Source organism: Merops nubicus, unplaced genomic scaffold (genome assembly GCF_000691845.1).
Source record: "Merops nubicus isolate BGI_N331 unplaced genomic scaffold, ASM69184v1 scaffold9108, whole genome shotgun sequence".
Taxonomy (NCBI): domain Eukaryota; kingdom Metazoa; phylum Chordata; class Aves; order Coraciiformes; family Meropidae; genus Merops; species Merops nubicus.
This window is the reverse complement of record NW_008627717.1, coordinates 1-25,249: the sequence shown is the minus strand read 5'-3', so window position 1 is coordinate 25,249 and position 25,249 is coordinate 1. Positions and strand designations below refer to the sequence as shown.

Below are 25,249 nucleotides of genomic sequence, written 5' to 3'. Positions count from 1 at the left end.
GGCAGAGCCAAAGCTTCCACAGGCTTTTAATTGCAGCTGTGATCACCTTTTGTTGCCTTTCTGAGAGTCAGAGCCCATTGCTGTCTGTGATGGTAACAGCACAGCATATACATGGAAGGTTGGCTGGGTTTCCTGGAAGCTTTGTAGGGTGGATCAGTGCCTGTTCTCTGAAAGTCTGAAATTTTTGTGTGAGCATCAGGATGAGTAAAGCTGTGCCGTGGCTGGGATTGAGGCAACGTGCTGTGGTATTGCCAGGCAAACAGGAATAAGCCTTACTGTGACTCTGAAGTTCCAGGTGGAGAAAAGAGGCTGTATCAGAGAAAACTGAGCTCATGGTAATCTTGTTACCATCTGATCTATAGGCTTTCATCAGGTTCAGCATTTCATTGAGTGTTCCACATTTTAAGCTCCACTTGAAAGTTCAGCTTGCTTTGAGAACTTTGGCTTTGGTAGACTTAGTGTGGCTTTTCTGCTACAACATGTAGAACTATGCCTTATAAGTAAATAAGAAGGGCCACTGTAGGGTTTGGCATTTGACACTGCTTTGTGTAGCAGGGCATGTTATCACTCAGGTTTCTCTTCTGCCAGAAGAGGGTTTGTTTCAAAGAGGGTTCACCCATGTGCTTAAGGGGAGGAGGGAATTGGCTGTGGTGGTCACTGGGGACTGCCTTTGGCAAGCAATCAGCTTTGTTGGTAGAACTCAGAGAAGTCTTCCTTGATGGGAAGGTCTGGTCCATGACCCAGCTTCTGGAAGAGCAAGGCTTGTCCTTCTACCACAGCAGAAGTGATACCATAGAGTCCAGCTCTGTCTGTTGTAACTGTGTTTCTTCCTTTTAAAAATGGATGTGATTTTAGACTATAGAATTATACAGCTAAATCCAAAGCAGGGAATCGGAATAAGAGTATACCTAACATTTTAAAAGCTTTACAGTAAAATTAAGATGTAAGGTTGTTCTTGTATTGATGTTTTGAGGATATCAGAAACAGAATCAACTCCTCTCTTCAACACCAAAGACTTTTCAATGCCATTATATTTCACATCTGTTTCTCCCCTGCTTTCCCACAGAATATAAACTCTAACTCAAAATTACTCTTCATCTTTGAGTCTGAGTAATTCCTTTGGGCAGAATTTTCTATCATATAAGTCAAATTCCTTTTCATATCTAAGTCTGCTTTCAGTCAGTCACAGCTTCAAGTCAAGAGCCCTCTAAGCTAAGAGTCATTAATAATTACCTTCCAAGTCCAGGCTGCAGTTTTTCAGTCTGTCTTCTCAATAAAATAAAGCCCTACCAAGCAAAACTTAGGAGGACAGTGAACAAAATGAAGTATCTCTTGCAGGGTAAATTGTATCCCTATTCCTTGGTGCATGGCTAGAAATTGCTCAGGCACGTAGAAGGTGCAATAGCACAGGCTTCTGGAAGGGGTGGCAAAAAAATGTCTCAGATCCATGTGTAACAACTATAGCATTTATTCTCTGGTTTTGTGTAGACTTCATCTTGCAGGAAATGTGTCTGTGTAATGGGTCTTTGTGCACAGATAGGATGGGTTTCCCAAAAGTGTTCAGAGGGTATGAGTATCACTCTTTGGAAACACCTGTCATTCCTAGTCAGTTTCTCTGAAATCAGTCAGATGTAGAAATTTGGGAAAAGCACCTTTTCCCTTGTCCAGTTAAAGTTACCATTGCCTCTTTTCTGCAGAAGCTGATCTTATGGATTGTGATGGAAAATCAGACTCCAGCCCGGAACGGGAAGCTGTGGATGATGATACCAAAGTGGCAGAAGGAGCTGACGGGATTAAAAAAAGGAAACGAAAACCATATAGACCTGGTAGGATACAATAAAGTATATGATTCTGTGTCCCTTGTTTGTTCTAACACTTTTTTTCTGTATAATTAGAAAATGGCATGGAATTCTGAAGTATTTTCCTGCTAATTGTTGATTTGAGATCTTTTCCCCCTGTTTTGTTTAAAATAGCTTTTTGTCCTCTTATCAAAATACATTTCCAAAGGTTGCTGCTCAGCAGTAGGCCTGTTCTTAGGATGCTGTCAATTATTGGTTAGTAGTTCAAATCTATACCTGGTGTTGATTCTTAATTTGATAGGAAAGTGTACTGTATTTCTAGAATTGATGAAGGCCAGTTTCTGTGCCTGTATGCATCTCTATATATCTGGGAATATCTGAACTTCAGAGAACTTTCTGCAGGTATCTTATTTTCTGAAACACTTGATAAAAGTAATTTACTAAATATTTGCAGATGACTTCTGACAGTGAATTTTAATGAATTCAGTTATTGAATAAATTCATTTATTTTAATTTATTAGTTCAGTCAACTCAGTTATCTCAACCATGGATTAACTGTGTGTCCTGGGTGCAGAAACACTTGAGCTGTCACCAGGCAGAAGAAGATAAAGGAACCTAGGTGACTCCATGGGAAGTAACCCTGATATATTAGGGCTTAAACTGAACCCAAGATAATTAGCTCTGCTGAGATGTTGCCTGGCTTTTTGAAGAGCCCCTGTATCTCACACCTTGGTATGCCTCAGAATCTGTGTTAAGGTGTTGGGCTTGTGTTTCTTTATGTAGCCTGTCACTACTGTGGAAAGGACTGTAGTCCTTGCACTCACAAATACTGCAGTTTTCACCAGTCCCACCCATCCTGCCTGCTGGAATGGGCCATATCCTCCAATTATGAGGATAGTAGGGGAGGAGAACAGAGGCAATGAAGTGATTGAGGAGGTGAAGGCAAGGAGTAGAGTGAAGGAAGGAAGGAAGGGAACCAGGAGTTAGAACACAATCCTGTTTCTCTTGCTTCTCTCTCAGTAGCAGAACAGATCTCTACCACCTTTCATCCTCTCCATATAATTTCCCACACTGCTGAGTATGTGGCCTGTCTCAGCTGGTCATGCCTACGTGTGTATAATGCCTTCCATCATGGACTCACCCTGAGGAGATGGTGTTACAAACCCACATCACTTGTCAGAGATTTCCTTTGTCTCTACAAGTCATTGTACCTCTACAAGCCATTTATTTCTACAGCTCGGTCCTCAGGAGAAGAGCTTCATTTGCTTGGAGTGGTTTTGGATCATGAGTTGAGCAGCCATCTGTTATTTTTTCTGCAGCCAACAGTTTCTCTGAAAAATGAAGCAAGCCTGAATCTGATGCATGTACATACATAGACACCAACTGTAAAGGATCAGGAGCACTGCAGTCAATCTCTAGTGAAGGATTCTAGAGTTTCAGGCAACACAGTGTTGTTAATTATTCTTTTATTTTGTGATATGTCCTTCTCTAGTACAGTCATGTGGAGTGGTGGGCTCTCTAGAGTAATTTGTGGGCCTTTTTTGTGGTGCTTTAAGGTTCTTTAACACGTAACATTTGGTAGGTAGACTTCTAATTCTAGCATCTCATCAGCTTGCCAAAGAGGGGAAAACCAGCATCTGAAAGTTGCCAGGTTTGGTGATGTGACCTTGTTGTGGATGTTTTACAGTTCTGATCTTTTTTGATAATTAAATATATATCCACCATGATATTAAAATGGAGCAGTTTTGTAAAAATCTGAGTGAAAACTCCTTAAGTATCACAGATTTGTTCTTAGACCTCTGCAGATGCAGTAGTCCCCTTGACTTACAGAATAATCTTGGCTCTCATTCTTACTATGAAACAGTTTTAATCAGTGTCTTGAATTTTTGCTTCCTTGTTAGGTATTGGTGGATTTATGGTACGTCAGAGAAGTCGTACAGGGCAGGGGAAGACTAAAAGGTCTCTCTCGAGGAAAGATTCTTCTGGGTCTGTTTCTGAGCAGTTGCCTGGCAGAGATGAAGGTAAGTGCAGAAACCATTTTTCAGATTTTTGTTCATACTTAATGAGATAACAATAATGCAACTCATTAACATACAAATGTTTCCAGAGATGTGCTACAAAGGAAGAAGTGTTTTGTGTTTGTCATGATGGCTTCATTAAATCAACTGAAAATAAAAATTCCTACATACTTTATAATTTCATCAGAGCCCATGATTTACAAAGAAACTGAAACAATTAATTGCCCACTATTGTGGGAGACATATAGTAAGGGTTTTAAGGGCTGCTGTATTGTGTCAGAGCTCTTTTAGCCTAGCTTTGACCAGTAGAAGACAGAAACAAGTGTGAAGAATGAGGTAGGTTTAGAGCAGTGCCCTTTCCGATACAGCATCTTCCAGATGCAATCCTGATCCAGAGGTGTCTTCTGGACCATCAGTTTTAATATTCATCAGTGTCCCATGTTCCACAACTGTCTGATATTTTTATGTATCTATTTATGCTCTGGAAAATCTGAAAAACATTAGTAAGTTCAATGATACGTGGTTGTTGCATGAAGAAATAATTCCTTTTTATTTTAAACTGGGTAACTGAGAGTTTCAGAAGCTACTCTTGTGTTTATGTTATGAAAGGCGATTCTTTAAAAATCCTTCCATATTAATTTGTAATAGAGACTTTCTAGACCTGTGTCATTCCCCCATCAGTTGTTGGCTTTTCCAGGGCTGAAAAGCCCTACTCTGTTTGGTCTCCTCTTACAGCAAAGCCATTTTTGTGCCTCTGACACTGTAGTACTCAGTAGATTGGGCACCTAACAAGAAGTCAGATTTTGTTTATGAGCCTTGTTCTCTTGTTTGCTGTATGTGATTAGACTAAATTATTTCATCCATCTGGATTTGTTCGCACTATGTAACCTAGAAAATACTGAAGTATCAAGATGAGGTGTGGAATATGTTTAGTTAAGAGCCCGTTTCCTATAAAGTCAGTAGAAAGAGGCAATGCTTCTAAAGCTTGGCTGATATCATCTCTGTTAGAAGAATCTGGCCCTTGATTTCTTCTGTTGTTCTCTCTGGTCTAATTATGGTGTTTTTAACCTATCTAGAGCCAGACCAGTCTCTTGCTGCATGTTTGCACAATATGGCAGAGACTGGATCTTTACTATGGCATCCAAATAGTATTAAAAACTAATAGTTAAATGTTGTCCTTGCTTACATTTGTAGAACTACGTTATGAAGTAGTACTGCTTCTTTTCTCAGTGCAGTCCAGTGTTGTACCTAGGTGTCCTATTCAGACATAGTGCTTGTTTTCTCTCTAGTATTAGTGCTATCTCTATGTTTTTCTGCTTTGTAAATATTCTTTCTATGTAGAAATAGTATTAAAAACTAATAGTTAAATGTTGTCCTTGCTTACATTTGTAGAACTACGTTATGAAGTAGTACTTCTTTTCTCAGTGCAGTCCAGTGTTGTACCTAGGTGTCCTATTCAGACATAGTGCTTGTTTTCTCTCTAGTATTAGTGCTATCTCTATGTTTTTCTGCTTTGTAAATATTCTTTCTATGTAGAAATAGTATTAAAAACTAATAGTTAAATGTTGTCCTTGCTTACATTTGTAGAACTACGTTATGAAGTAGTACTTCTTTTCTCAGTGCAGTCCAGTGTTGTACCTAGGTGTCCTATTCAGACATAGTGCTTGTTTTCTCTCTAGTATTAGTGCTATCTCTATGTTTTTCTGCTTTGTAAATATTCTTTCTATGTAGTTTACTACAGTGCTTCAGCTAGTGCTGAAAATTTTGCTTTAAAGTTTTTCATTTCTGTAGAGATCTGCTCCTTTAATAAGTAAATAATTAAATAAATAAATGGCCAAAAAGTTAATTCCCCATTCTGGGTAACAGTACAATGCATATTGTTAAAAAGCAGTATCTTCAGTTAAAACTTCTTGAGTTTCTTTTTTTTTTCTGCCCAGGCACAATTGCAGGGAAAAAAACCCCAACTTACAAATCTTTGTATGTTGTAAATGATCATAGCTTGCTGAGAGCCTGCTTCTCTGCTGCCAGTACTCATCAGCATTACCAAATCTTTTGCTACTCTTGTCATGTTCCATCCCCTTTCTCTGCAAAAGCTCACTCTCAAACAGTGCAGAGGCCACAGTATTGGTGAGCCTCATTCTAGTCACTTATCTTCTGAACATGGTACAAGAGATTACTACAGGACAAAACAGCTAATTTTACTACCACAATAATATTGTTTCTTAAATAACTTCCCAGGGTCGTTAACTTCATGTAATTAGCTTTGGCAAAACAAGTGTAGAAGAGCTTAAAAAGTTCTGCTTTTACCTGCGGTGTTTTCCTTGGTCTGTTGAAATAAAATACTGAATGACTGATAAACGTTGTGTGCTTTTGTGCTTATTAGAAAAAACAGTGCCACTTTGGAATGTGATAGCTGAATAAATGTGTAATTTTTTTTAAGGGCTCCTTTATAGATTTCTTTTTCTGGCCATTTCATTATTTATACAACACTCTTTTCTTGGATTTAAAAGTTGTTTTACTTTTAATTTGAGAACAATGAGTGTATAAAATGAATTAGTGTGTAAATCAACACTGAAGATTTTGGAGATACTACTTCAGTGACAATATCTTTCAAATATCTGGTTGAATGGCACCTATAATTTCTCTCAAGTTACCATATTTTTAGGTGAGTTAGAGGTAGGAAAGTTAAAAGTCTGATTTCAGTTGGTGAGGCACAAGGCAGTGGTGTGCCTAGTATCACATATAGTATTTATTTCTTACTCCCAGAGCCCAGATGATCAGGTGTCAGTTCACAGGTGGATAGATAAAAGCCACCTTTAGAATGCATCTAGAGTGACACTCAGTAAATCCCTGCACCCAGACAGGTAGTAAGATACGTTAGGTACACTGACACTGTACCTTTAGAGCAAGATATTTATTTGTGCCTGAATGTTACTTTTTAGGTTGGACAGAACAGCTGCCAGACACTCCAGTTGAGGAGTCTACCCCAGCTTCTGAAAGTACTGAGAAAATAAAAAAGCGTTACAGGAAAAAGAAAAATAAACTTGAAGAAACCTTTCCTGCCTACTTGCAGGTAAAGCTATTGGTATACTTCTTGTGTGAATCCATTTTAAAGCCTGATCTTTATCTGTGTTGATTCATAGTTCATTTAAGTCATTAATGTTTCTTTTTCCAATTTATCATTCAAGTGAAATGGGTTTACTGTAAACAATGTTCCTAAGCTGGTACAGAAAGCTGTATGTTATGTTAAATCTCCAGTCCTTCAGGGTTATCTCTCAATGTGTAGATCTCTGCTTGTTCTGGGAGAGGAGGCTGGGGAAAGGAAGCCTTTACACGTGATGTTTTCAGCATTCAGCTTGGTAGGATGTCTTAGCCTCATCATGCCATTTCCTCAAGATACTAATTTTTCTTTTCAGAAGATTATAGAACATGATTTGAAAACAAGAGAAACTTGTTTTCCTACAGTTTGTGTTTTCATATGCCCTGCATCTCCCTATCACAATAATCTCTGCTCTTTCCCCTCCATTAATTCTATGATGTCCCTAGCAGGTAAGAGTTAGCAGTGGTGAATAATAACCAGGATATTAACAATGGCGGAGCAATTTACCTACCTTCAGCCAGTTTATAAACTGACTGGTTTATTTATCTCTCTCACTGAGAACATTAGTTGGCTCACTGCTCTTCTCAGACACCTTTTTCATGAAAAACTTTATTACCTTGTAGCTGTTCACCAAATTTCACAACCTGGACTATGGATTGAAAGCAAAGAAATGACAGAGAGAACAATCTCTGTCTAAAAATAATTTGTATTTCATAAGTGGGGAAGTGAGTGGGAAAGAAAATATTTAACCAAAATTTTCTCTGGATTAATAAGGATAAATATTTTTTTTCCTTAATGCATGCTTTACTCTTGTAAACTGTAGAACATTTCTTAGATTCTTCTTTTGCTCATGTTGGAATAATTGATAGTGTAAAATCTTTGGCTTTATTTTTGGAAGCTGTATGCTAAATCAAGATTTTAAGGACTACATGAAAGCAGAAAAGGTTCTTATATAATGAATAAAAGCTGGCTTTAAAATTCGGTAGGTTGTTAAATTACTGAGTACTCAGGCTCAGGTGGATGGTAGCTGTTATGTAATCTTTTAAAAGATACTAATATTCATTAAACATCTTCAGATGTTTTGTGACTGCAGTTCAATGTTGGGATGCTTTTGTGCTGACTGAAACACAGGGTATGGTTGTTCTAGAGTTTGGACCACAGTGTGCTTGCACATTTTCCATAAACTTACTGTTTCATAAACTTCTTCAAGTTGCCCAGTAGTATTCCCCTTCTTCAGCTGTCTTTTTGTGCAAGGAGAAATATTTTAAGTACTGAATAACTTGGGATATGTAGCAGTGTATTGATACACTGTCTGTGCCACATATACGTAAGAAGACTATAGTTTTTCTGTATAATTTAAGGTGTGAATTGACTCATAAAATATTAATAATGTGGCTACCTAAGTTAAGCTGCATCTGCTGTATCCACACCTCATAGCCTGGAAGAGATACTGCCATACTGGAAGGCATGTGAGACTGAGGCTTTGTTTTTGTGTTTCTAGCAGTCATTGGAATTTAATTTTGTTTATCCAGCTTTTTCAATAGATACAGTGTTCTTCCTATGTCACATTATTTTGTCTTCTTTGCAGGAAGCTTTCTTTGGGAAGGACCTACTGGATACCAGTAGGCAAAACAAGATGACCTTAGATAATTTACCCGAAGAATCACTTCCACTCTCATGTAAAACAAACCTGACCACCAATTTCCTGGATCCTTCATCTGATCCCCTCCTTAGCTCAACCTCCACTTCAGCTCAGACAAAACTGGGACCTCAAGGTATACAAAGCTAAAGTTAGTGATAATTCAGTAGTTCGAGTTTCTTTTTGCAGCTGGGGCTTTTCCACTCTCACGTCCATTTTTCTTGCAGTGTTTACCTAATGTATTTTTCAACATTTTGTATATTAACTGTCCTTGTGAGGTTAAGTTACATTGATAATCAGTGATACTCAGCTCAAGGGCTCCAGCTCTTTCAGAAGGAGCCACAACAGTTGGCGCTTAATGCAGATCTGAAACTCCTTGACTGTAATGTCCATGTCTGTAGAATCCATGAAAATGAATTCTGTTTCTGACTAAGCATACAGATCCATTATAGAAGAAGATGAAAATACTCTAATTAAAAGATATTTTTAGTAGTCTAGTGAATATTAGTTGGATGAATATCATCCAACTTTTATTTTCTTTAATGTTTTAGATTATTTTAGGTTGCCAGTCTCCTCGGAATTTTTGGTTCACCATGTCCTTTCTGAACATGAGTGCCCTTTCCAGGTACAGTTTGTAGCCTGTAGGCAATGTTTTGCTTTTGCTATTGCAAAACCTTACTGAAGTCACTGCTGAGAGTTTTGCAAATAGCCAGAGGGTTGTAAAGTGCTGCTGAAAGAGCAGCTTCACACAAAGGAGCAATTCAAAGTGAAAACCTTACTGTCCCCCCTAATTATTTTTTTTTCTCCTCATCTTATAGATGTGCTGTTAGCTAGAGGTGTCTTTGCCGTTCTGTATTTTTTAAAAAATTGTTACTATTTCTTGTGTATGCTAGTTAATTTGTGGTTTGTGTTTCAGCTTGTCATCATAAGTTTTTCCATCTAAAAATGTTTACACACATTGATATAATTTTCCATGTCCATAGAGTCATTTGAAGAAAGGTCACTTACTTGTGATTGTTACTCTCTGAAATCTGCTAAATGAATAGCAAAAGGCTACATTATAATTGAACATTGATTGTTACACAGTTGAAATTGTGAGTAATAGAGAATGCAAAAGTTAACTTCCCCTGAAGGGGAAACCACTGCAAATGGGGTGTTTTGGGGTCTGTGTTTCATTGGTTCCAACACTACAAGAAAATGGGCTCACAGAGACTTTTTTTCACCCCAGCATTCTTTTGAAGCCAGAGAAACGCAGATACAGAATTCTTTGCTGACCTATCCAACTGCAAGATTAAAGTCACTAATGTTCATGTATTACAGTAGTAGAAGGTTCTAGAAATTTGTGAACTTCTTGTTGATTTAGTGTTCTATTTTTCCAGAGTTTGAAAGGAATTTTTAAAAAGTCTGTTCTTTATTAATAAGCAGTGTTATAGAACTTTGTCATTTCCTCTTCTTTTTAATCAGAAATAAATCATAATGGGGTAGCTGTTAATGTTTAGACCACTAGTGACAGTTTTAGTGAATAACACACTGTCCTTCCCATTTTATATACGAGAGACTCAAAGTGCAGTGTTCTGCCCATAAGACTGTTTCGACAGTTGTCTTTAAACCGTTCAGATTTCCAGCCAAAGTTGTGTCCAGATAGAGCTGTTTGTTGTAGCTGGAGCACCAGTGGGTGAAGTCATCTGCCAGTATCAATCAGTTCCAGTGCAGGTTTCCTTAACTCTTCAGCTGTGACTTTGTGGGAGATGATTGCTTCCACAATAGCATCCACTCATGTGAGACAGGTTCATTCTGAGTGGTGGAGACTCTGGTCATCAGGCTAACTGCTGAGGTAGCAACAGTCACATCTTCCCTTCTGGCTGGTCTTGCAGAGGATTGGAGGTGAGAACAGGGTCTCAGAGCACCTCTGATGTTTTCCTTGTTCTGATACAGACCTGGCTTTGGAGCAGGACCCACATGAGCTGCTGGATTCACTGCACTGGGAGGCTGTAGGGCTCTGTTGTTACCGACTGGGTTATTTTCCTACAGTGTCATTTCTCACAAGGATTGCTGACTCCTGTGAGAGTCCTTGCCTAACTGGATAGGTCTTTTCCACAAGGAAAACATTCTTCTCTGGGTGTCATCAGAGCTGGGCATCTCTGATGAAAAAGAGACCATTTGGTGAGGTGTGTTCTGTAAAGGATCTTCCCTTTAGTTCAAAATAGCTTAAATACACTGATTTTTTTATAGAGATGCTAAAAAATTAATCAGTTCAAGTAGGGTCTCCAGAGAATGTGGAAGAAATTCTTTTTAGACAAAAGGAATGGAGTCATCTTGAGTCTTTGTGTAACTAATTCAAGTGCTGCTGGGACATTTTACAGCTAGATATGTTACTGTGTGATTAAACATCTTAGGGTGGCTGCAGCCTTGGGAGAGGCAGTTTTGTTCTTTTAGAACTTAATAAATAAATAAAAGTAAATGCATTGGAGAAATAGGGATCACGAGATAGAACTGTTCACTCTTAGAGATCCAACATTACAAGCAATTATTTTCCTTTCTGCTTTGTCTTAGTTTTCATCTCCATTCTGAAAGAGTCAAATTAATGAGCAGTATTGAGCTATTTGTTTGGCAGCAGATGTCAACCAGCTATTGATTCTGGTGTGAAGCAGCTGACTAAAGTGATTTAGTTGTTTCCAAGATAATATTTAGCACACATGGAATTAAAAAGAGGGAAAAAAAAATAAAAGAAGAATTTAAAAATATGCTTTAGATTACATGTCTTATATGAAGCTTACGGATCATAGAGTCTAGCCTTCTGTTACCACCAACACTCGGCCTTTTTATAGACTTAACAAGCTCCATTTTGAAAGCAGGTAGTTTTTTTCCAACCTACTAATCTCATCGGAAGGCCATTACTGAATCTGATTGCCTTAATAGTTAGGAGCCCACTAATTTGAAGCCTGAATTTATTCACGGCCAGTTTGTAGCTATGGGTGGTAAACTCTTCAGTTATATCTTTCTGCCTGAGCTAGAAGCTACTTATACAATATATTTATATTCAAATTAGAAGTTGAATTTTTAGGGACTGCTTCCAAGCACATTACTAAGGGCTGTGGAGAAATACACCATAACAAAGAATGGTACAGAAGAATTAAAGGCTGCTAATACAGTAATGGTGCTTCCTTCATGAGGTTTTTTATTCTCCCTGAGATTTACTTGCCTTCAAGCAGGAATTCAGGAAAGTTAAAGAATGGCTAAGGTCAGTCCTTTGCCTGCCAGCCAGCTGCAGCCATTAACATCACCCTGCAGTGCCTGGTGTTAGTTACTTGGGTAAGTAGGCCACATTGCCAGAAGGGAAACAAGGATCTCAAAAAAAAAAAAAAAAGGCAAACCATCAAAAAAAACCCCACACAAACAACAAAACAAAAACAACAACCCAACCCAAAAGCACAAAACCAAACCAAACCCACTAGAACCCCAGCAACTAGGTTCTGTTTAACACTTCACATTTTATAGTACTTTTTATCAGGTACACAAAGTAACTATACCCAGAAACTGATGTGGTTTTAAGACACTTTTTAATACTTCTGCTGATACCAAGAGGAGCCATATTCTGTAGGTATGTGTAAATGGACTGGTCTGCACTGGTACATTGATCCACCTCGTTGAGTGGCAGATGTAATTTATTAGGATGGTATCTTCTTGTCTGCATTACAAAGCATAAAAATAGAGAATAAAAATAATAAAGCAAAGAAAAATAATTTTCATTTTGACTTTCAGTAATGGTAAAAGGGAAGAGCTGTCTGAAAAACAGAAGGAATTTCTAATTCATTAGAATTAGCAGCTTGGAAAGTACCCTCATGACCTAAGTAAATCCTTGGCACCAGGCCTCTGAATTGAGCTAGAAGTGTTTTCCTGGGGCAATTGGGTTGCAGGAAAGATAACCCATATGTATGAAATTTGTTTATTGTTTGACTTTTTGGTCCCTCTTCAACCTGCCCAGATTTGTTTTCCCCATTATACATTTTAGGATTTGTATTAATCCCTTTGGTCAGTTTAATTAGATGTCCATTTACCATCTCACGGTGTTCCATTGGTCTGATGATGATTGATTGTGTAGTCACGATTGTCTGAAGGTTTTTTTCTGAAAAATATTTTTCTCAGCTTTTATTTATTTGTCAAACAATTTTCTTCAAATGTTGCACATCTGTAAGAGTCCTGAAAAACTAGTTAATAAAACCAGATGGGCCATTTGGCGTCTTTTCTCTCTAATGAATTGGATGTCAAGAAGATAATCATATCCAGAATTTATTATTTAATATTAAATAATTTATTGCTAGGACCAGGCCAGTTTTTCCTAGACGACAAACAAATATGACATTTCTATCTCTGGCTGTTCTCATTTCTTTGTGATTTCTTCTGATCTTAAAGGCAGCATCTCCAATTTCCATTTACTCACTACAGCTTCCTACTCTTATATTTATCCCTCTCAGGGTGTAGTAACTGGTTGTTCTGTAGTCTTAAGAGAGATAGTGATGGTAAGAGAAGTAACTGATCCCTTTCTTACCTTTTTTTTTTTTTTAAATATATTCCCTGTTGATTTGCTGTGAGGTGTGTCCTTTAGAAAACCTATTTGACTTCTACACTCATAGGCCTTTGTGTCTAAGAAGTTGCAAGTTCTCAATAAACGTTGGCATTTTTTTCCCCTAAAATCATCCAGTCTTTCTTCTACATGACTGACTATATTATCATTTTTACTGTATTGGAGAAAACACTAAACAACATAAGCACATGAAGGTGGCTGCGGTACTGGTTGGGAGGGGATGCTGGTCAGCAGTCTGTCACCCCAGGGTGACTTGCAGTACATGACACCCTGCAGAAGACCCTTACAGCCTGGTAAATCTGTGTTTGAGTTTATAGCTCCAGCTATAGTATGTGCAAGCTATACATATACATCACCAGAGTCGTGTATAAATGCCATGACTGGCTGATCTCATTTATTGCATCTTACACAGGTAGCACCGATGATCCTTTAGCTGATCTTTCTGAGGTCTTAAATACTGATGATGATATTCTTGGGATACTTTCGGATGATTTGGTAAAGTCTGGAGATCATTCGGGTATGTATGTTCATAAGGTCTCTCCAGTATTTTATTTTATTTTTTTCCTCTTTATTGTAGATGTATTTGCTGTATTGTATCTGTAGGTTGTGCTCTAGGTGATTTCAAATACAATTTCCATGTCTTAAGAAAACCTTGGTTTGAGATGATTTTAGTTTCTTCTATCAAAAAAAATCCCCAGCCTTTTCAACGTTTTGTTTTACTTGGCTCTTTGCTTTGCTGCTTAAGAGAGAATACAACGTAGCTGCCGTTGTCTATCATACCTGCCTAGCTTTTTTTCAGCATGCAGCTTTTTCTTTACTTTTTTTTTTGTTTTCGTGTTATAATCATCCATTTTATCTGGTTTGGGTCCTGTAGGTCTTGATTTATGCACTTTCCAGGTTGAGAACTCACCCTCCCCATTTGGTAAGAAACTGAACAATGGATGATCCATGGTTAGAAGTAGTCACCTTTCCTAGTGGTCTTAGCTGAAAGAACTGCATGTGTAGAAACTAGTGCTCCTTTACTGTGTCACTAATTCGTGCTTTCATCTTCCACTCTTCCTGTGGTGTTTGACTCTAACACAACCTATAAACTCTGCACTCCGCGTTTAAGAGTACTGCATAAAGTTTTGCTTACAGCTTTTGTAAATCTTCTTGAGTTTTTTGTGTTTCATGATACAAAACCATGCATTTTCTTGCTGCCACTGTTAATTTTACTATTTCTTCTAGTAGTAGTGTGTAGTTCTTATGGTGGTATCTTTTGTCAATTAAAAGCATTTTAACAATGCAAATATACTAAAGCATGAATAAAGCAGTCAGCATCAATATTTTTGTTTCCACTGGGTGATGATTCATCACTTTATGTAAAGCATAGGTTGACAATAAGTAAAAAGGCATGTTTCATTATTTTAAATTTGGGTTTATTTGGTATCTAATACAGAAATGTGCTTTAAAAACAGAAGTCTGTTTTTTTTTTTTTTTTTTTCCCAAATCTTTTTCTCATTTGAGATATTAATTTACTTACAAAGGATGTTTGGAGATTTATGTAGGAAGATAAGTTTTCTCAGTACCAACAAATCACTTTGTCTGATGTAACCTAGAATATTCAGCAGTTGTTTTTGAAGCAGAAACTGCTCTAAAGTGTGTGGTATAGACTACACTTCAGCAGCATTTCTGTAGATATTTTGGGTAACATTACAAGAACATTTGGAGTGAATCTTAAGGTACATGAGGATGAGCCATATTGACTACTGGTGTGATTTTTTTTTTTTTTTCTATTTTAATGTGAAAAATAGCTGTATATACTGAAAAGTATACACTTAAAAACATGTTGTACCTAAACTCAGTAGTCTTATTTCACATTCTTCCAGCTGCATTCTGTTCAGTTAACGTTCCTCAAACAATACAGTAAACTGGAGGTAAATAGTATTTTTTTCTCATGAATGTCTTATTTTGCTTTACTTTTCAAATCTTAGATGGTCTTGGTTTAGTTTATAGCTCAGCTCTAGGGCAAGAAAAAGGTTTATGCTCTTTATTCTATACCAGTACCTTTTACTATTTATATCTAACTTAATATTCTTTCTTCCTTCAGCTGGACTGGATATCGGTCCCATCTCTGATGATCCTTCTTCTCTGCCTCAGCCGAATGTCAACCAGAGTTCACGGCCATTGAGTGAAGAACAGCTGGATGGAATCCTCAGTCCAGAATTAGACAAAATGGTCACAGATGGTAATATTTTTGTCCTCAGTTGTGGTCTTCTAGAAAACTTAAGTAAAGATCTTCACTTTTTTCTAACATTGCATTACCTATGTATTGTATATACATATTTCAACTTGGTTGCAGAATTAATTGATTATATTGCATCTTTTGATGAGTACTCATTCTGTGTTGTCTTTACTTTGTCCAGGTGCTATTCTTGGCAAACTGTACAAAATCCCAGGTACGTGTTCTAATCACTGTCTTTTATCAAAATGTCATGGTTTAATCCCAGCCAGCAGCTAAGCACCAGGCAGCTGTTTGCTCCCTCTCCCACTTTACCAGTGGAATGGGGAGAACTGGGGAAAAAAGTAAAACTTGTGTATTGAGATAAGTATAGTTTAATAATTATAATAAAATAATAACAAGACAACAGTAATAATGATAGTAATAGTAATGAAAAGGAAGATAACCAAAAGAGAGAGGAACAAAGCCCAAGAAAAGAAAGTGATGCACAATGTTTGCTCACCACCTGCCAACCGATGCCGAAGCAGCAATTTGCTCCCTCCCCCCAGCCACCTCCCCCCAGTTTATGCACTGAGCATGATGGACTATGTAAGGAATATCCTTTTGGCTAGTTGGGGTCAGCTGTCCTGGCCACGGTCCCTCCCAGCTTCTTGTGCTCCTGCTTGCGGGCAGAGCATGGGAAACTGAAAAATCCTGAACTTAGGATAAGCAGCAACTAAAATATTGGTGTGTTGTCACCAGTATTCTCACACTAAATCAAATAGGCAGTTACTGGGAGGAAAATGAACTCTAGCCCAGCCAAAACCAGGACAATAATACAGTCCATAAACAATGCCAGCTAGCTCACACACAGTGTTTTTGCAGAGCTGGGAGGAAAGGATGTTGAAGATCTGTTCACAGCTGTACTAAGTCCAGCAACCACACAGCCAGCTCCTTTGCCACAGCCTCCACCTCCACCACAACTGATGTCTTTGCACAGTCAAGGTTTGTTCCTTTGTTACTTCTAAACCCAGCAGCCTGGTCAGAAGAGTTGTGCATCTTTCAAAGCTGGTGTGGAAGTAGGACACGACTTACTTTCTGCCACTGTTAATCTGTGGAATCTGCCACTGATAGTTTCTGAAGTATTCTAAAACAGTTCTGAAGGGGGTGCATGATTAACATGCATGTGAATATTGCTAATAGAAAAGGACAGTTATTTTATATTTTTCTGACATATTGGAGTTTTTATTTTAGCTGACGCTTTCCTAGTTTTGAAATTTGTCTGTGATAAAGCATGTGCTCTCTTGGGACTGTAGTTACTTTTGAGTACTTCCTCAAGGGTAAAGAAACAGTCTATACCACAGTGGTTTACTGAGTATTAATTTTCTTAAGAATTCAATTTAACATATTAGCTAGTCCTACCCCAATAACAGAGAGAAGGCTAAGTCATTTTTTCTGTGTATCTGGGAGATTATATTTTATTTTGTTCATTACTACTAAAAATACCGTGAGTTGATACAGCATATTCTTGGTCTTACATTGAAAGCAAGGGGCAGACTGATTTTATTTATTGTTGTTACCAATGGAGTAACCTTTTTTTTTTTTTTTTTTTTAAGCAGTATGTGTGAGCATAATTAAATGCACTCTTCTCTTCACATCACATCCTGTAGATTTTCCCTGAACTCCTGTGAAGAGTGCCCATTCTGTTATACTGGTACTACAAAATGTCGTATGCAAATTTATTTCACCAGTGAATTAATCATAAGAATAAAAATTACTGGTTTCCTACTTGCACGAATTTCCATAAAAAAGACTTCAAGAAGTCTTAGAAAGGAAGGAGTTTAAAGCAAATAATGAGGTGACTTAAAGCTAGAGATAATATAGATATTATTGTGTGTTTCCTGGTTACTTGAGTATTTGGAGATAACTTCAGCTTTCAAGCTCTGTAGGATTGTTTAACTTCTCCCTGTGTGAACTGCCACAATTACAAAGTTTTAAATTCGTAATTTGTTTCAGTTACGGTGTAATGATCCACATGTTTCTGTGAGATAAATGCTTCAGTAATGAGAAAGCTTGCATCAAGTTTCAGCAATTTCAAATAAAATTAATGCTCTCTTCTCATAAAGATGTGATCCCACAGTGCAAAGCAGAGGCTTGGCTCTCCATCCAGGTCTTCACAGTTACTGTGTACTATCTAGCAGCAATATTAAAGCATGTTCTCCTAAATATTGAGCTACCTTCATCCAAACTGTACTTGCTGTGTAACGTATATAACCTACAGATCAGAAGACAGTCTCCTAAAGCATGAGATAATGATACAGGTTCATCCTACAGATGCATCTAATTCCCAAGCTGCTACTTTGCTTTTAAGAAAACACTGGGACAACAGTTATAATCTCACTTAAGTGACAGGATTCAAAGGCCGGAGTTAATTCTGTGTAGGAACATCTGCAAATACCATCTGCTGGCATGAATGTGCCCGTGCCACGTTTGTAATATTGTAATCAAATAAATAAAATTTTCTGCCTTCATACTGCTAGGCTGGACATTTAATTAGAAAATGCTGATGCTCGTTGGACTAGATTTATCTGTTTCATTGGTTACAAATTAGGGAGTTAGCAGATAATGAGGCTTACTTCGGTACACTGCTCAGAAATCTCAGAAGAGGAGATGTTTAATTCAGGTGGATAATGATAATTCTGCAAGGACTGAAAACAACTTTCTCCATGCTTACTGCTTGGATCTGGGTATAGCAAATATGACAGACCATTAGCCTTTCATAATATGTCTCAATAAAAAGTGCAGTACCACAGCATGGGCTGCTGCAAAAATTTTAGAAATCCTCTTTAAAAACCATGATTTTTCAGACAAGAAAAAGAACATCTGTGCAGGGTTGTGACAGAGTAGAAGATAATCCCTTAAGCTTGTAGGGAAGCAATGTAAACTGATTTAAAATCTTTTCTAAAAATCTAAGGTCAGTACTATAAAATTTTAAAGTGGTTAGTTTTTCATTACATGAGACATCATTTTTTCACTGCAAACTTCTGTCTCTACCTTAGAAGTAGTCACCCTTTAAAGCAGTAATTTAAAATTCTTCTTTCCAGGAGAGAACACTTTTCCAAGAGTTCCCCTCATGAATGGCCTGATTGGCCCTAACCCTCATCTCCCTCATACAGCTTTGACTGCTGGAGGTGGCCTGGGGACATTCTCTCCCATTACACAACAACCATATGCTGATACCAGGTAAGTCAGGATGGGGAATCAAAAGTATCGATGGTTTAGCATCCATCACTTGGGGGGTGTTCTTGTTATTAATACTGTGATATTGTTAGTATTTAACAATTTATTTCTTGACAGGCACTACAAAAACGTCTGTATTCTTGCACCCTGTTCACTTCTGAAATAGCAAACAGAAGTACTTTGCTAATTTTTTGTGGTTTCTTAGATTGAGAGCAATGTGTCTATAAAACCAAATCCTCTTCTGATTTCTCAGGGATAAGAATCCAGCATTCAATCCAATGGTAAGTGACCCGAACAGCTCATGGGCACCATCTGCTCCACCTTTGGAAGGTGAAGGTGATACCATGTCCAATGCTCAAAGAAGCACTCTTAAGTGGGAAAAAGAAGAAGCTTTGGGTGAAATGGCAACAGTAGCACCTGTTCTCTATACAAATATCAACTTCCCTAACCTGAAGGAAGAATTCCCAGGTGAGCAATTTACAGAAAAAAGTTAAATATTTTGCAGCAATTTATGCATCTTGGTTTGAAAGACTGTAAAATAGATTTATCAAAGCCTTGTGTATTAACACATTTTTTGATTGCAGACTGGGCTACAAGAGTGAAGCAGATTGCTAAACTGTGGAGGAAAGCAAGCTCACAGGAGAGGGCTCCATATGTGGTAAGAACAATTACCACCTGCATTTGCATACTTCCAGCAAACATGTCTTTCATTTATAAGGTTTTCATTGGATTTATTAAAAGAAATTAAGTTTTAGGATTAGTGAAAGTTCAGTTACTCCAAGAATGCCTTTCTATTTTAACATAACTCTGAATATTTCTATCCATATTCTTTGCTTTTCATCTTGGAATAAACTACAGTAGTATTGTGCAACCTAACGACGTCAGCTGGGACGAGAACATTTGTGGTTCCCACTACCTCTCTGCTACGTTTGATTCATGCCTCAAGTCTTCGTTTGCTATGTCTTTTTCTGCACAGAATCTCACCAGTTTCTTCAGAAGGACAGGCTGAGAGAGTTGGGGTGGTTTAGCCTGCAGTAGAGAAGGCTCTGGGGAGACCTCATAAGTGGCCTTCCAGTATTTAAAGGAGGCCTGCAGGAAAAATGAGGAGGGACTCTACATCAGGGAGTGTAGTTACAGGATGAGGGTTAACAGTTTTAAACTGAATGAGGGTAGATTTAGATGAGATATTAGGAAGAAATTCTTCACTCGAGGGTGGCACAACACGAACAGGTTGCCCAGGGAAGCTGTGGATGTTCCATCACTGGGGGTGTTCAAGACTAGGCTGGCTGGGGCTTTGAGCAACCTGGTCTAGTGGCAGGTGTCCATGCCCATGACAGAGGAGTTGAAACTTAAGACTACTTGATCTTTAAGATCCCTTTTGACCCAAACCATTCTGTGATTCTATGATAAGAACAAATCATTATGTGACTCCCCCTCTTTCCTATTTCCCTCTCACTGATCTTTTCTTTTTTGCCCTTCCCTTACTCTCTTCTGCTGCTTTGCAGTGAAACTCTTGATATCTTCCATGTTGTGGGGAACATGAAGGACTCCATTTTTCTCTCCAAAAGCATTCACCTTCTTCACATCTGAGTCGAGGGAACACATGTTTGTAGTAGCTATCTGGAGTTATGTGGTCATTGATTCTGTTCTGTAGAACTTCTGCCATTCAAAGGGTGACCCTTACACTTTCTTGAAACCTCTTAGAATCATAAAGTTGTTTAGGTTGGAAAAGACCTTTAAGATCATCACGTCAAACTTCAAGGCAACACTGCCACGTCTGCCTCTAAACCATGTCCCTAAGCACCTCATCTACACACTAAATACCTGCAGGAGTGGTGACTCCACCACCTCTCTGGGCAGCCCGTTCCAATGCTTGATAACCCTTTTGGTGGAGAAGTTTTTCCATATGTCCAACCTAAACCTCCCTTGGTGCAATTTGAGGCTGTTTCCTCTTGTCCTATAATTTGTTACTTGGGAGAAGAGAATGACACCCACCTTGCTGCAGCCTCCTTTTGGGTATTTGTAGAAATCAAGAAGGTCTCCCGTGAGCCTCCCCTTCTCCAGACTAAACAACCCCAGTTCCCTCAGCTGCTCCTCACAAGCTCTTCACCAGCTTCATTGCCCTTCTTTAGACAATCCAACACCTCAATGTAGTGAGGTGCCCAAAACTGAACCCAGTATTCCAGGTGTGGCCTCACCAATGCCAAGTGCAGGGGGACAATCACTGTCCTAGTCCTGCTGGCCACACTATTCCTGATCCAAACCAGGATGCCTTTTGCCTTCTTAGCCACCTGGGACCACTGCTGGCTCATATGCATCCAGCTGTCAACCAACACCCCCAAGTCCTTTTCCAGCAGACAGCTTTCCCCAGGCCTGTAGCATTGCCTGGGATCGTTGTGATCCAAGTGCAGGACCTGGAACTTGGCCTTGGCCCATCAATCCAACCTGTCCAGATCCCTCTGAAGAGCCTTCCTACCCTCGAGCTTATCTACGCTTCTGGCCAGCTTTGTGTCATCTGCAAACATACTGAGGGGCCCTCTATCCCTCATCTAGATCACTGATTATGATATTAAACAGAACAGGCCCCAGTCCTAAGCCCTGGGGAACACTGCTTGTGACTGGCTGCCAGCTGGACTTAGCTCCATTCACCATCACTCTTTGGGGTCAGCCATCCAGCCAGTGTTTCACCAAGCAAAGATTACGCCCATCCAAACCATGAGCAGCCAGTTTCTCCTGGAGGATGCTGTGGGAAATGCTGTTAAAGGCTTTACTGAAGTCCAGGTAGACAGCATCCACAGCCTTTCCCTCATCCACTAAGTGGGTCATCTTGTCATAGAAGGAGATCAGTTAGCCAAGCAGGACTTGCCTTTCATAAACCTATGCTGGCTGGGCCTGAGCCCTTGGTTGTCGTATATGTCCTGTGATGGCACTCGAAGTGATCTGCCTCATGACCTTGCCCAGCGCCAAGATCAGACTGACATGCCTGTAGTTGCCCAGGTCCTCCTTTCAGCCCTTTTTCTAGATGGGTGTCACATTTACTAACCTTCAGTCCACTGGGACCTTCCTGATTAGCTTAGATTACTGATAAGTGATGGGAAGCAGTTTGGTGAGAACTTCTGCCAGTTCCTTCAGTAAGCTTGGGTGGATCCCATCTGGCCCCATAGACTCCTGTTGAAGCCTGTCCACATCCAAATCTCAGAACCTATATTATTCATTCTTTTTGACTTCCCCAGCCATTGTTTTAAGTTCCTGTCACATCCCTATTCTCTCCTGGTTCTCCTCTTTTCTTTGTTTCTTCACAACAGCAATTGATCGTTCTTACTTTGTTGATTTCTGTGGATTTTGCACAGTTATATTTTCTGTTTTGTAGCCTCCCCCATATGTGGTTTTTCAATATAGTCCCATTAATAAGCAAATTTGACTCCCATCAGTGTTGTTGGCTCAGAGCTTGCCAGTACCCATGTCACCTCGAACTGCAAAAATGAAAATTATCTCCTTATCTCTCTGACAGCTTTTAGAGAATAAATCTGTACCCCAAACTCAATGTGGGAAGTGGAGCTCTTGATCTTTCTGAACCCCTTTCCACTTGGAAGAATAATTCTCTATTATCTTCTTTTTATCACTGCAGGATCTTCATTATTCTGCTTTCTATTCAGGCCTCTAACTTCAGCACCTTTGGACCTCGATGTCCTTTTGCCCGTACTGTATTTAATCTCAGTGATTCCTTCTGTGCAGTATTGATAAGATACTATCCACTTACCTGGATGGATTTTTATCTAGGCATTTATCACATTACAGTTATTTCTTTACTTATTTTTTCCTTCTTCATTGTTCTTAACAAAGGCAGTCCTGTTCTCCTGATGGATATCCAAAAAGCAGCTGCAAAACTAATTCCCTTCACGTTCAGGAGGATGGTGCATGCAAGTGCACACACCTACACAGGAGTATTTAGATAGCAGGAAGCAGTTATTTCCTCATGGAAGCTGCACTCTGTGTGTTCTTGCCCTTCAGCTGTTGCTGATGTTTCTGGCGTTGTGCACACAAGAACCTGTGGTACCTCTCCTGAGGGACTTACACTCTTTGGGGATGAGTAAAGGCTACCTTAGAAATTAAATTCAGAAGAGCGTTAGCAAATTTTCACTGTTGGCTTTTTACTTTCCTTAGTCTGCACATGAGACTTAGCGTCCCATGGCTTAGAGGAGAAAATGACACTGGTTCTTCTGCTGGTGTGACACTGGTGCTCTCCTCTATGTCACTGTTCCATTGTTGGAGGGGAAGGATTAAAGCCTTTTCTGCTAGGCAACCCCTACTTGCCAACTGCAAATAAAATTGTGAAAATGTGAGGGTTTGATTCAGAAAAGGAATCGCATCCTAGATTGGTTATAAAACAGACTCTTTGAAACTTCCATTAGATGCTTTAAAGTGTCAGTATGGCTGTAAAATGCCTCATTGAAGAGAAATAGCTGTTCTTCCATCCAATTTTTCCTGATCCATAAGCCCATATCCTATGTTTATACTGCTAACTTAACACAGACAGAGATCTATAGAGGCTATTTAATGGAGTAGACTGTATTTTTCTTGTCATTGAAGTTCTCCACATTAGTGGCCTTTATTGATCCAAACATCATCTGCTGTGCTCATGTCTTCAGACTGCAGACCACACCAATATGTGATCTGAAAGGTGAACTGGCAGGGTTCATGCTTTCTTGGCACAGCACAGTGCCTGAACAGACACTCCTAATGTATAGAAAACCTCTACTGCTAACAACTCCTTTGTTCTTTCCATGTATACTAAATGCAGAATTTCTTACAGAGATGAAGAATTTTCACTGTGGAATTCCTTTTAAAGTGCATAATTTAGTTTTCACAAGCATGTGTATGATTAAAACAGGCTTCAAAATTACAAATAATTTGGTGCTAGATTTTGTAGTAATAACAGATGCAATGTTCACACTTAAAAGAAGAAAATAAGGCTAACTACGTTTTTTTCTTTTAATCTTTTCCCAGCAAAAAGCCAGAGATAATAGAGCTGCTTTGCGCATCAATAAAGTACAGATGTCAAATGACTCCATGAAAAGGCAGCAGCAACAGGATAGCATTGATCCTGGCTCCCGCATCGACTCTGACCTCTTTAAAGATCCATTAAAACAGAGGGAATCGGAACATGAGCAGGAGTGGAAATTCAGACAGGTGTGTTCCATTTAGGGTGTTTTGTTATATTTTTCTTCCAGCTTTTTATTGCGTTGTCGGAATCTGTTGCAATAAAATCAGTTTTAATCTTTCTTTGTGGAAGAGTACAGAGTCAGCCATTCTGTGTAGGAAGAAAATAGACGCTATCAGAAGAGAAGCAGCTTGTAAATGTTAGAAAAGTTTCTTTTAAAACTTTGACTCCTAACACTTAATGAGATAGGTTATCCTTTCTCTGTGTGGCTGGACAGTGCAGTAGTTTGTTTTGACATACCCTATATTGCAGTAACCTTGCCCTGCAGACTACTGCGTCAAATTGGGCTGGTTGTCTCTCGGAGCCCGTTTGCCTCCCATCAGTGTCATAGCAATCAGTAACCTTCCATCTTCTGAGTGTAAGGTTAGAAAGCAACGCTGCTTTTTAGGCAACCTGGGAAATGCTTCTTCCCAGGCAATCAAGGTGCATGTCGAGGTAATTGAACTTTACAAATAGCTAGACCCTCTGCTCCCATTGCACTGAAACTTTGCAGTTTGTAACTGATCTTTGATGTGACCTAAAGTTTTAATTATAGATTCAGTCATCCGAAAGATTTTTGTATACCCTGGTCTTAGACGTCTAACCTTTTTCCTCGTAATTTTAAAACAGCAAATGAGGCAAAAAAGTAAGCAGCAAGCCAAAATAGAAGCTACACAGAAGCTTGAACAGGTGAAAAACGAGCAGCAGCAACAGCAGCAGCAACAGCAACAGCAGCAGCAGTTCAGTTCACAACAGCTTCTGAACCAGTCTGGCTCAGACACACCGAGCAGTGGGATCCAGAGCCCCTTAACGCCACAGACTGGCAATGGAAGTATGTCTCCTGCCCAGCAGACATTCCATAAGGATCTATTTACAAAGCAGCAGCTACCTGCTACACCTACATCAGCATCCTCAGATGATGTGTTCCTGAAGCCACAAGCCCCACCCCCTACTCCGACCCGAATCCCAGTCCACGATTCACTGTCTCAGTCTCAGACTCCTCAGACATCATCACAACAGATGTTTTCTCCAGGTTCCACAAACACAAGACCTCCTTCTCCAATGGATCCATACGCTAAAATGGTGGGAACACCTCGACCAGCACCCATTAACCAAAACTTTGTTAGAAGAAATACCATTGCCCCATTAGATGCCTGTGCCCCTCAGTCATCCGTAGCTAGGCCCATTCAGGTAACGGAGCCATCGGGAAGCAGGCCTTCGCCAGTCAGGGATTCATGTTCTTCGTCTCCAGGCAGCAGCGATCCCTATGCAAAGCCTCCAGACACGCCCAGGCCCGTCATGGCCTCAGAGCAGTTCTCCAAACCTCTGGGCGTCCCAAGATCACCCGTAGTTATGGAGCAGTCAGGGAAGGTTCCTTTAGCAGCTGGAAGCAGCGATCCCTTCACTAAGCCAGCTCCTAGAGCCGACACCTTCCAGAGACAGAGGGTGGCTTCTGCGGACACGTACG

General features: G+C 39.3%; 1 protein-coding gene across 1 annotated transcript in view; it reads left to right on the top strand.

Annotated features, from left to right (window-relative positions):
• The window catches only part of LOC103778810 (histone-lysine N-methyltransferase 2C-like), a gene marked incomplete at both ends in the record, with an annotated part of 118,304 nt that extends 93,068 nt beyond the window's left edge, over positions 1 to 25,236 (top strand). The window contains 14 exons of the mRNA XM_008946423.1: positions 1,698 to 1,826; positions 3,701 to 3,820; positions 6,760 to 6,890; positions 8,506 to 8,692; positions 13,554 to 13,658; positions 14,016 to 14,063; positions 15,231 to 15,368; positions 15,547 to 15,579; positions 16,227 to 16,346; positions 18,446 to 18,584; positions 18,835 to 19,049; positions 19,166 to 19,239; positions 23,589 to 23,771; positions 24,412 to 25,236. Coding sequence (XP_008944671.1) covers positions 1,698 to 1,826; positions 3,701 to 3,820; positions 6,760 to 6,890; positions 8,506 to 8,692; positions 13,554 to 13,658; positions 14,016 to 14,063; positions 15,231 to 15,368; positions 15,547 to 15,579; positions 16,227 to 16,346; positions 18,446 to 18,584; positions 18,835 to 19,049; positions 19,166 to 19,239; positions 23,589 to 23,771; positions 24,412 to 25,236 — 2,447 coding nt within the window. The remainder of the gene's footprint in view (positions 1 to 1,697; positions 1,827 to 3,700; positions 3,821 to 6,759; positions 6,891 to 8,505; positions 8,693 to 13,553; positions 13,659 to 14,015; positions 14,064 to 15,230; positions 15,369 to 15,546; positions 15,580 to 16,226; positions 16,347 to 18,445; positions 18,585 to 18,834; positions 19,050 to 19,165; positions 19,240 to 23,588; positions 23,772 to 24,411) is intronic.
• Between the last annotated feature and the right edge of the window lie 13 nt (positions 25,237 to 25,249).